The following is a 12,103-nucleotide window of genomic DNA, read 5'->3' as shown; positions in this document are numbered from 1 at the left end:
CTCTCCTTTTTGCATTTCTTCTTCCCCCCACTCCATTACAAGGAGCTGCCTGAAGGACCCATGGAAACAGCTGTGAAGCAGGAGCAAGATATATCCAGGCACACAGCATTACAGCACGTGCCACCCCTGTGATGGGGAGGCTTCCTTGTGGAGCAGGTATGAGAGCACTGGCTGCCAGGTACAGAGCACTTGGAGAGGGAAAGAAGAGGGAAGAGAGCCAAGACTCAGGTAGCACAATCAAAACAGCAGCAAGAGATGCTGCAAGGGAAGAATCCTTGAGTCCCAAGGAGTACAAAAATCAGTGGGGAGATGAACAAAGATCAAACTGCAAAAATTCAAATAGAGGGAAGCATGTAGAAAAGAGGAGAACAGAGAAGATAAGAGTGGGAGGTTATAAAGCACAGACATGAAAGGAGAAGGTGCTATCAACAGCAATACTTGCTTACTCCACCTCTCTGAAGGAGCAGCTTTTGCTAGAGAAAGCCTGACAACAGATTTAGAAACAACTTTGTACATATTCAAGCTTTCACAACTTGATTTCTGTCACTACACTGCCCTACTTTGTATGCACTCAAACCTTCACAGTGATTTCTGCCACTGCAGTGCCTTAAATCTAGCTGCAGTTTCCCTGTGGTTAGATACTCTAGCAGTGTTCCAATGACACAGCAGCTTGGCTTCTCTGTTCCAGCCCTGCACACGTGGGTTTTTTGGTGTGATGGCACAAAAATGACTTTTCAGAGGGTGACATACGGTTTGCCAGACAGCACTTCTGGTGAGCAGTATTCAATTGTCCCACAGAAGGTATAAAACAATTTCCCAGGTTCCAGGTAGGCAGCCGAACCAAAGTCCACTAATTTAATAGTGAAATCTTCAGCAATGACAATATTTTCATCCTTGATATCTCTGTGAAGGATGTTCCTACAGTGGAGATACCCAACGGCTGATACAAGCTGGAAGAGATGGAAAGAAGTTGGTGTTACTACACAGAGTGCCCTGGATAATTGATGTGGCATCACAGCTTTCCCAGAGTCACATTTTGGCTTGTTTTGACACTATCTAAACAAGATATACATCCTAATTATGGTAACTGGAAATGGCCTCAGGCCTGCCTGTCAGCATTGCTGCAGTGCTCTTGGAAGAGACACTTTAAAGAGCCTTTGCTGCTTCCCTCTCACAAATGTGCAGGAGGAGGGGATGCTGCAGTCATGATGTGATTGTGAGCATTGGAGCTCATTGCTACAATCCAGGAAGTTACTCTATTTTTACCCCAGCTTCATTTGGAGGGTTCTTTGGTTTCTCCAGAAGGATATTACTGTGTGCCTTCCATACTGCAGGATGACAAGGCATTTAAGAGCAAAGTTTGGTATTAATAATAGAATCATTCCTAAATTCCATTCTTCTTCCTGCACGACTCAGGCTTCAGTGCCATAATTAAGGATAGCATGAGAGTGATATCACCTTGGAGACGATCGTGACTCCTACCATGTTTTTAACAAGAGAAGCAGATGGCTGAGGGAGAAAAGTTTCTATTTATAATACAAATCTGCCTCTGCAGAGAAATGCAGTTCAGATCTGAGGGAACAAGACAGCCTTACCAACCTCAGGCTGAGTTAAGGAAAGGACCCATCACAAGGTTAAAGGGACACCTTTGGCTTCCATCTTCCATCAGCACCCCAGGTGAGGGCAGTGTGGGCACAGCAAGGGTGGGGGGGGGTTACCACGTGCACAGCAATTCCTGCATATTCCTAGAGCAATTCCAGCAATTCCTAGAGCAAGGAATTTACTCCAAAACCCATGAGGGGGAATTACTTAGGGACTGCTGCTGTGGTTAACTCACTAAACAAAGGGCAATTCAGCTCTCAGGCAAGCCCCTGACTCATGGGCAACTACCCTGAGTTCCTTTGCTTACGCCACGTTAAAATCCAAGATAATTTCTTGATTTAAAGAGCAGAGCCCTTTACTCCTGTAACCAATCTAAACTAAGCACTGAACTAAGTGAAAATGTGGCTTTTTGTAGGCTTAGGGCAGCTTCTGTGAGTTTTCCTCCTCCCTCAGAGGAAATGTGACTGCTAGATGAACGGTGTCTGGGTGACAGGGGCTGTGTGCTGTCCTGATAACAGCTGAGGGGCCATGGCTCCACGGGAAACCCTCACAGGCAGTAAGGTCCTGGAAAGGCTTTTTTGTTGTTTCTAAGTAAACCTTAACAAGGTTTCTGCAGGCAGCATTTCAATCAGCCCTACAGAACAGCAAGGAAAGGTTCTGCAAGTATTGAGCACAACTCCAGTTCAGCACACCAGTTGATCAGCCAGTATTAAGTGAAACAGAGTCCTGGTTCTTACATTAACCAAGTCTTACTTGCATGCAGCAATTCTGCTCTCACCTGTCTGAATATATAACTTGCTAATGGCTCATCCAAGTTGGGCTGATTATCAATAAATGTAAAGAGGTCCAGACCAGATCCATGCTTCTCCATCACCAGTTGGAAGAAGCATTCATTTTCAAATACATCCAGCACCTATAAATAAAAGACCTGTTTAATCATGTGCTTCATCCTCAAAAACTGCCTTTTTTTTCTTTTTTTTAATGAACACTGCTCTCCTCTTGGAGATTTAACTGGCATATATTATAATCTTTAAAGTCTCATTTCACTGAGCACAAATGTTTCTTGAAAAGAGTACAGAATTAAAACTGGGAGCAGAATTAAATCCAAGAGGAATTCTCTTTCTGAAGAAAAAGAAAAAACAACTCCAAAATCAAAACCAACAACCTCAAAACAAAGAGGATGAAACAAGTGTCCAGATTATTTACTGAGCTAGTTCAGATGTGACATCACACTTCCAAGATATGCCTCTTATCTTGAAACAGCTTTTTTCCTGTTAAGAGTCACATCTTCAGAACAGTTTTGGGTAAAAGTGTGGAAGCAAGCAATAGTGTGCTGTGACACACCCTCCAAAACAAGGCAGGATAAACAGGTTATTTTCTTTCCTGAAAAGACAGACTCAATACAGAACACTTCACTCCTGAAGAGGAGCACAAGACACCCAGTATTCCAACAAACCACCTGATGCAGTGCAAACTGCACTAATTCCGAGTCACTGTACCTTAATGATATTGGGGTGCTGCAGCTTCCGCAGGATTGCAATTTCTTGAGTGACCCTCCCCAGATCAGGATCATCTACCCAGCAGTCCTCCAGCACCCTCTCCTTCCAGATGAACTTTACAACAACCTACACAGACAACAGGATTCAGCATCACCTGCCAAAGCATGGCTTTGAGTGTCAGGTAAGTGAATTTCTAGGAAATCTGTTAATGCCTCATATTACTAGAGGGATGGAAGTAACCCAGTGTGAATAGCTTATAGTATCTTCAAATGTGTTTAAACTAATTTAGTCCTAGAAGCCAAATGACACATAAATTGAATGTTTTCATTGCTGCTCTGAATTCCAAAGGCTTTGACAGGCCAGCTCTCTTATCAACCAGTTACAGCAGTGGTGGCTTCTGGCACATGGGTGCAGTGGAGGGAAACGAGCACTTAACATCCATGCAAGAGAAAACACCAGAGCTTGTCTCTCAGCACCCAAAATACTTCTCCTGATAAAGAGGAGTTGCCATAATCTCAACATGTCTACTCCCCGTTCCTGAGTCATGGCACAACAAAGATTTTGAGGTCTGCCATTCTCTTTCGTAGAGACAGAAGACTAAAAGCTATAATTCTGTTAAGATTAATGTCTACTTCTTTCAACAGGTTCAATTAGCTACATTCATTAGTGCATTAGCTCGTTCTGCACCTGCTGTCTCAGGTAACATCCCTACACTACATCAGTGCAAATGTTCTGCTATCCTGTTTCTATTACAGATGTCTGTTTAAACAAAGCAAAACCCCAAACTACCAAAGAGAAGCTTTTCACAAGTGTAATGTTGACAGAATATGAATGCTCTAACCTTTCAGTTTTCATCCTAAATTGTTATTGCAATAGAGCTAGAAGAAATACTTCACCTCCTGGTGATCTTTCTTGCCCCTGGCACTCCAGACAAAGCCAAAAGAGCCTTTGCCAATAAGACTGAGAGTGCTGTAATTTTTTGCGTATTCTCCCTCACATGCTCTCAATCCTTCAAGATCTTCAGCTCTTCGGGAATTGTTGAAAAGTGAAGCTGATCTGATGGCCTAAGTACATATGTATCAGTTACAATAGCAGGAAAAAATGAGCAAGCCACAGAATGACATTCATAAAATGAGTAAATACTGAAAAGAACATACACATCTGCAAGAACAGATAAAAGGAGAAATCTTTGGTTCTCATAGTGAGAACTGTACTCCTTGAGTATCCTGCAGTTTGGAACTGCATTGTTCAGACTGGAAAGGGAACTACAGAACTACTATTTTGTAACCAGAAGTGTTACAAAATAGCAATTGAGATTTTGTTTTAATATCTATTAAAAAAGTAGGGAAACAAAGAAACAGCAACATCCACCCCACCAACTCATGTCATTAATTTGAAAAACATCTTGACTTTAGCTTCAGCTTAACAGTCAAACAAGGAGAGAAATGCTCAATATTCAAAGGTAGGATGTCTTACTTCTCCAAGACTTTTAGTAGAAAGATCAGCAACAGATTGGGCAGAGTTTGCTAGGCTGGCAAGCAAATTCTGAGTCTTTTCTACTGCTTCCTTTTGGCTCTGTGAAATGTCTTTCACCACCCAGACACAGAAAAGTACAGTGGGATCCTGCAGTTCTGCACATTTCACCTCGAAGAGGATGCCTGTAGAAACAGGTGAGGAAATTAAAATGGTAGAATGTAACTTTAGTGTTGAATAAGACCGCAGACATTTTAGGACAAAATTCTGAGCTCTTGACAAAATGTTCAGAATTTGGGGAACACCTGCTCAGTAAAGAATCATCAGAGGGGCTGACAGCAGCACAGCTATTCTAGAGGTACCTATCAGCTACCTCCAGAGCTCCCACCTCCAGCAGAGACTTGTCAGTGTCCAACTGTGATTATTCATTTCACACTGTTATTCTAGATTACATAAAAATGGGGATTTTATTCTACAAGCCACTGAATGCAGATGAAGGAGTGAATGAAACAAATTCCATTATACAATTCTAATGCAATTTACAGTTTTACAGTGGAGTTTGTATTTTCTATTCAGAAAAGGTTATCAGGTTCAAACTTTTTAATCATGTTTTGACAGTATTTCTGACTTTTCAGTAGGGATTAATTTCTTACCAAATTCGTATTTTATACCACCTCCTTTTCTAATATCCTCTGGGTACACTTAAATACCATTTTTTCTTCTAGATGTTTCTTCCTTCCTCTCCACTGTCAGCTTTTAACCAGAACCATCTGCATTCTGCAAAACTGTGGGTGAAAAGGAGCACCCCAATAAGAGTTTGGGAAGGGGACAAGGTTTCACTTACTGAATTGTGAACCATCTCTGTGACAGCAGTTCCCAATGTAGCTGCCTTCCAGAATCTCCCAGGTCAAAGGAGCTGCTGGGTTTAGCCTCCCTTCTTGTTTCACTGGGGTTGATGTTACTTTTATCTCCGTATTTTGCTGCCTGAGCACCTGGCAGTGTTCTTCAGGCCTACGTTTGCTTTTCAGGGGATTTCTGTTGGAGTTGTCCCCCACAGTTTCTGCAAGGGTTTCAGGTTTCTCAGGAAATGCTTTGGAGGATTCCTCAGAGTTTTGTAAATGCCTTCTGGAGGCCAGCCATCCATAATCAGCTTCTGTGGCAACACCACTCAGCAGCTGCTTTCCTTGATGAGTGCAAAAGGCACCGTTTGGCTCAATTAGCAGATTGGAGTCCACTGCGTCACAGCAACACGCTCCTGCAAGAGCTGCAGGAACACCTAAAGAATTGTCTGAGCTCCCCTTGACACCATTATTCAGACCTAGTACCTCAAGACCAGAGCAAATACAGTTCAGTTCAGATTCTTGGGCACCTTCAGAGGTTGTGGCAGCTCCTGGTGCAGAAGCACTGTGACCTGTTTTATTTCCTGAGCAAACATCACAGACAGTGTTTCTTTCATGTGCAAAGAAGGTCGAAGCATCATTTAGCAGGCAGTTGTCAACAACAATGTGCTGGAGGCTGGAATGTTTTGCATCACACATCAAGTTTGTTTTTGACACCTGCCCTGGAACCATGTGGCTTTTAAGGTCTTGTCTGCAGTTCGGTGCTGTCCCAGGCCATGGCTCATCCACTGTTGGTGTTCCAGGTGAGTTACAAGTAACTTCAGAAGGCAGCTTCACTGGGTCACAGGATGATGCATTTAGATTGTCTTCTGGTCTGGAACAAACAGGCAACCAGGCAACAGTTACTGCAGGAGATACTGCACTGTGACTGCTTCTTCCTGGAATCTCCGTGTTCTGACCTAAATCCCACTGTTCTGAGTCAGATGATGTGAGAGAGCCTTGCAGAGAGCATCTTGTGAGAATTATTTGATCCTGAAGTTTCCACTGTTCTATACTGTTCCACTGCTCTGATGGTGTCAAGCCAGCTTTTGGGATAAGGCTCTCTGGTGGGCTGACAGCCCATTGGTAGCAAGGCTGTCCTCACTGCAAAGACTCAGAGCTATCAGTGACATCATGATTACAAAAGAGTAAGAAAACTGTCCTACCCTATAATACCCACTTAAATATGGTCACTAGTTAAAACCTGGAGCAATAGTTTTATTTCAAGTTCAAAAGCAAAAGGCAGAAAGCTGTTTGCACAGGCATCCAAAATCCTAACAAATTCACCAAAGAAGAGCAGGTACACTCGGATGGCACTCTTCCCCTATGGATAATTTCCTACTCTAGCCTAATTTCTGAATATAGATCATAAACCATTTACCACCACAAAAAAAACTAATACACATGGCAGGTGTTTTCCCAGTTGATGGGGGTGACTGAATGGCCACAGACACCAATGGAAAGAATGGTCTTATTTTACTGTTAATGTTGAGGCAAAACAGAGGTAAAAGGATACATCTGATAGAACAATAAGCTTATTACTTGCTCAGCTTTATCAACAAGCAAAAATAAGCAAGGTGATGCATCTAATCATTACTGCATGAGAGAGAGAAAGAACAGTGACTGAGAAAGATCCATCACCAATTGCTTAAATACTTTACCATCACCCAGAGTCTGCAATTGCTGGGGAGCCCCTTTTTTCAGTGAGGACCTGGAGAAGTCTTCCCAGCAACTGGGAAAATCCTATGCTGTGTGTCCACTTTTAGGCGAAGTCCCCAAGTTTGCCCCAAAAAGGGGTCCAGCTTTTATAGGCCCAAATCAAACAGTCCAAATGACTTGTTTACCTTGTGCAGAAAACATCTGGTTCTGACAGCCCACTTTTCAACCAGCCAGGGCCAGGGCCAGGGCTGGGAGGGTTTTTCCTAAAATATTCTACTAACAAGCCCCTGGGGATATCAGCTGGGAGGATTTCTGAATGTATCTTACACAAGGTTATACAAACGGCTCTACAGCAGCAGGTTTGGCATTAAGAACAACTAATAGAAATGTTTTGATCATCTATTTTTAACAAAAGAACCTTGATGGTATCGACAGCATCATGCTCAAGATTCATCTTGTAAGTCAATTTGGTGCTTAGGCCTGCTGTTCAGGCCTTAGCATATCAGCAGGGCACTTCCAGTCCTGAAAACAGAAGATCCCTGGTGTGTCCAACAGGAGATGGATGTCTCCATCAATCAGGGTTTACTGAAGCCCATAGCACAAGGTATTTTGCAAACATTTCCATTAGTAAAAATGCAGCATAGAGAAACAATGAAGCAGAGCACTTACAATCCAAGTATGATATGAGAGATGTAAATCAGGAGAGTACAAAAAAGTGACATTATCAGCCACTAAAAAATGCAGCAAAAACTGTGCTGTAATAGTCTATACCTTAAAATGGATAGTAAATTTAGTAGTAAAACTTACTGAAGGTTAGAATTGTTAACGTGGAAGGGTTAAAATTTGACTTCAGGTAGGCTGTGAGCATCATATATGTACTTCTACAGAATTTCTAACCTTGTAACAAGAAAAAGACCTGGAAATGTGCAAGAAAAAATGGCTGGGCTTCAGTAACCCAGTAGCCTGTTTTAATGGATGACCTGACAGTTGCACCAAGCACCAGAAGGAATAACACTTAGAATTCCCTCCAGGTACCCTGACTTCAGTGCAACACCAGCTGGAAGGAAATAAACATCCACTATTTATGATTAGTGAAGACAGAGCCTAATTACCTTTCCTAGTCTGGATGAAACATTTGGTTCCCTTTAGAGCTGGAATTGCTGTAACTTTACAATGGTAGGTTGTGCAGATCTAAATAAAAATCTAAGGTAGGCCCAGCTCAGCCTCTCTTGCACTCAGATTCTAAAGACAGCAAACATGGAAGACCCTTGCTACACCTTCCCACAGACATCACACAGGTGAAAAAATCAGCTTTTGCTGGTGATTGCCAGCACAGCTCTTCATTTTCCCAAGTGAATATGCAGTCTATGAAATGCCTACCTATTAGTGGGGGTGGATGCTGCTTCAGGAGGTGAGGGAGGAGAAAAGAAACCGGTCCCATTCTTTTGCTCATTCTCATCATGTATTAATTTGTCACCTTCGTGTTGTTGTTCCAATTTCTGCTCTTCATCTCTTGACAGAAGGTGTGCTAAAGATGCAGCCAAGAAGCTGCTCTCTGTACCAAATAGGAAACAAAACCACACCAACTTAAATGTTTATGTTTAGGCTTCAGAGGCTACAGTGATTAAAAATAAACTTGGAACTGCCTTGGTCTGTCTTTTCCCTAAGGAACTGAGTATAAAAGGCTTGATTGAGGCAAAACAGTCAAAATATGAGCATTCCACTCTACTTTGAGAAATCACCACATGCAGGAATCTACATGTTTTAGGGCTGCCAAAATTTGCTTTTCTATCAAAGTTCTTTGGCAGATATTGGTATCATTCATTAGCTACTTGAATTGAAGTTCAGAGACCTAAAAAAGTGCCAGTAATGTAAAGAGACTGAAATTAAAATGATCATACAGCAGCAGCAGCATTAAAAAAAAAAAAAAGCCCAAACCACACGTATCCAGCCCATTCCAAACCTATATAATGAAAAGGTTTGGACTGGATTTATGTAACTCACTGAAGCTGTATGATAAAAAAAGAGTCTAAATGTGTTTGAAAGAAGAGGAGATGAAGTTTTGTCCTTTCCCAGTGACAAAAGATCAGAAGAAAAACATGAGTTTGGAAGATGAAGTAATCCAAGTATTGTTGCTGCAGAAGAAGATAACAAAAGAACAAATTTAGATTTGAATCTAGAACAATCCTTTAATCAGTAATGGCAGAGTGCCAACAATGCTTCCTCACAGAAGAACTGAACTACTCCTAGATTAGGGGCATCATTTCATCAAAGAATTACCTAAGAAATTGTACACTGTCTACTAACTCTTCTTTGTTCCAGTAGGGTGCATTGGTTTCAGCACAGACGTGCATTTCTAAGCAAAGACAAAAAGAAAATAGGGGGAAAAAAACAGAGACAAAACCAGCATAAAAGGTCTCTTGTGATATGGACAAAAGCATGAACTTGCTGGTGTTCTCTCTGTTGGGCAGAGCTAGCTGGAAAAGACAGATATGGAAACACGAGGCTTCTTTGCTTCTGTTTATTCATGCTGTGTTCAGAGAAGTAAAATTTCGATAAATTCTGATGCAAACTGCATCAGAAGAATGTGACGCTTCCCTGATTGAAACACAGCAACCATAACATTGAATATTAGCCAGCAGCACAAGCCTATTCAGAATATTAGATTTTTCCCTTAAAATATTAATCCTCAGTAGCTACAGCTCCACTGCAATACAGTCACAAAAGCTGTGTTTTATACATTTTAAAATACCACAGGGTCCTAGCAGGGGAGGGAGGGAGGGAGGGAGGGGAAGTGCTTGTTAAGTACAAAGCATTCTCTATTCTCACTGTAATTTCCAAATTGGATATTCAGTTCTATCTTCTTGGCAACAAAAGAGAGAAACTCAATCTTAGGTGAACGATTCTCTTTACCTGAGGTTGTAGTGGAAACCCAATTTAAAAACTGCATGGAGGGACATTGCTTTTATGAAGAATGTTCTCATGTTTGTAGGTGAACCTCTTGTCTCTGCTCATTTCCCCTTGGTTACAGCAGCCAGAGCCAGCTGTATGGCAGGCACTGACACCTCCAAAAAGGCACTCACCTTCTGTCCCTGTGGAATCATCCAGAGGAGGTAAAGGCAAAGAACAGCCACTGCTTCTTTCCATGTTGTTATAGAAACCAGGGATCAGGAATGTAATGTTCTAAAACAAAGAACAAAACCTTATAAAGCTAAGCCAAGTCTCACAGGATGGGGGCAAATGCTAACAATCTGTGTCTGTGAACCTGATTCTCACAGATAGCCAGGAAAAAGTGATCCACATGACCAGTGGAGAACACAGAACTGTGCAGCTTGCTTTGGGCTACTTGAAATCCATAGTAGCTCCTCAGCACTGCAAGTCTTAGCAATTACAGCACGGGAATTCACGTGTCATCCTACACCTCACGCACAGAACGTGTGGAACACAGGAGTTCTGTGATGGCAAGGAGTGTAAAAGACAACTTCACAATTCCAGTGGATATGCTGCCACATGTATCAGTCTTCTGTGAGGATTTAAACTTCTTATCTTACCTTTCCCAACAGATCTTTCTTCTCATAGCCAAAGAGCATTAAAGCAAAACTATCCGAGATGCCGCAGATGATTCCATCTGACTGGACAGTAATGAGACCACTGATGGTGGAGAAAACCACAACTGTAGCAGAGTACTGATAGCGTGGGAGAGAGCCTTCTGCCTGTGGAATCTCATCTTTCTGCACTGCTGCTTGCTCCTCCTCCAGATGGCTGACTTCCAGCTTTAAACTGAGAGGAAACATGTTACCCTCTCTGGATTGGCCTGCAGCTCGCTGGATCCTGAGGTTCTAAATTAAAGCAAAAAAACCAACTCAAACAGAAAACCTCTAACCAAACGTCTTGGGTTTATTTCATTATTCGTATAAAATTACACAGGAATTCTCAGGAAAAGGAGCAGGAAAAAAAAAGGAACCAATCTTGTGAATATCAAAATGAACAACATCTGGATTTTTAAGGATTTGGAATCCAGTGTTGAACCACTATATAAATATCCTGAAGATGAAGACCAGTCCATGCTGCAGCTTTTCAACAAATTAGGCATTCAGAGAAGGCCTCCTTCAACTCCCTATCTGCCCATTTTCATGGCATTTGCAAGACCTGGGTATTCTTTCACTCCTCAGACAGACATAACTGAAATGAATTCTAAGAATCAAAGAATTAAAAGGAATCCTAAAGAGCTGACAGAGAGAGCATGGTGTCTTACAAAGCTAGGATTGGAGAAAACTGTCTTTCATCAGGACAGATTCCAGTGAGAGGTCAGGGCATGGTCTCATCCCTAGTTGGGAACTCTTCAGACAGCAGCTCCACAAGAAAGCAGCATACTCTTTTCCAGGGGAACCAGGCTTTCCTCTGAAATGCTTTCTTCTGTTACGTAAGGAGGGAAAACAGCATGCACATGTACTCCAAATGGGAAGGCTATGGAAGAATGAGGTTGGTGCTTACACTATACCTTTGGGATTTTTTTGCCTAGAGGAGGGATCTGCACAGAAGGAATCAGGTCCTTTATGTGGAGTCCAACTACTGCTTCCAATGTTGGGTAGCCATGGAGATGGGCATAAAGGAGATCACACGATGTAATTTTTCCCTGGGGAGGAAAATTTACAAGATTGTTAAAATTTTAACATTTTAGCCACAGTCCACTCAATACTTTGACAGTGGTTTCTGCACTTATCTAAGCAATGGCAGGAAATTTCATTCTGCAGTCCTCTGGTGGACACAACTCACTCAGTGAAAGCAGACACAACATAAACCAATATTCCCATATCACTGTGCAGGGAGCCTGCCCTTTGCCCAGGAGAGAGGCAGAGGTGTCCAGCACTCCTCACAGAACTGCTCCTCAGCAAGATGATCCTTTCACAAGGGCATCCATACCCCAGATTATCAACCCCCTGTCAAACAGACACTGTTGAAGTGTAAGATGTCCCCTGAGGAGAAAGAGTG

General features: G+C 42.2%; 1 protein-coding gene across 1 annotated transcript in view; it reads right to left on the bottom strand.

Annotated features, from left to right (window-relative positions):
• The window catches only part of PASK (PAS domain containing serine/threonine kinase), an 18,290-nt gene that overhangs the window by 1,389 nt on the left and 4,798 nt on the right, over positions 1–12,103 (bottom strand). Inside the window, exons 5-14 of the mRNA XM_017728757.1 lie at positions 11,613–11,747; positions 10,663–10,950; positions 10,195–10,294; positions 8,492–8,666; positions 5,419–6,287; positions 4,578–4,759; positions 3,998–4,165; positions 3,102–3,227; positions 2,381–2,515; positions 751–950 (exon numbers count right to left, since the gene is read on the bottom strand). Coding sequence (XP_017584246.1) covers positions 751–950; positions 2,381–2,515; positions 3,102–3,227; positions 3,998–4,165; positions 4,578–4,759; positions 5,419–6,287; positions 8,492–8,666; positions 10,195–10,294; positions 10,663–10,950; positions 11,613–11,747 — 2,378 coding nt within the window. The remainder of the gene's footprint in view (positions 1–750; positions 951–2,380; positions 2,516–3,101; positions 3,228–3,997; positions 4,166–4,577; positions 4,760–5,418; positions 6,288–8,491; positions 8,667–10,194; positions 10,295–10,662; positions 10,951–11,612; positions 11,748–12,103) is intronic.

The sequence above is a fragment of the Corvus brachyrhynchos genome, unplaced genomic scaffold (assembly GCF_000691975.1).
Source record: "Corvus brachyrhynchos isolate BGI_N302 unplaced genomic scaffold, ASM69197v1 scaffold223, whole genome shotgun sequence".
Lineage (NCBI taxonomy): Eukaryota > Metazoa > Chordata > Aves > Passeriformes > Corvidae > Corvus > Corvus brachyrhynchos.
Note: the sequence above shows the minus strand (reverse complement) of the source record. Positions and strands in the feature narration are given on the sequence as shown.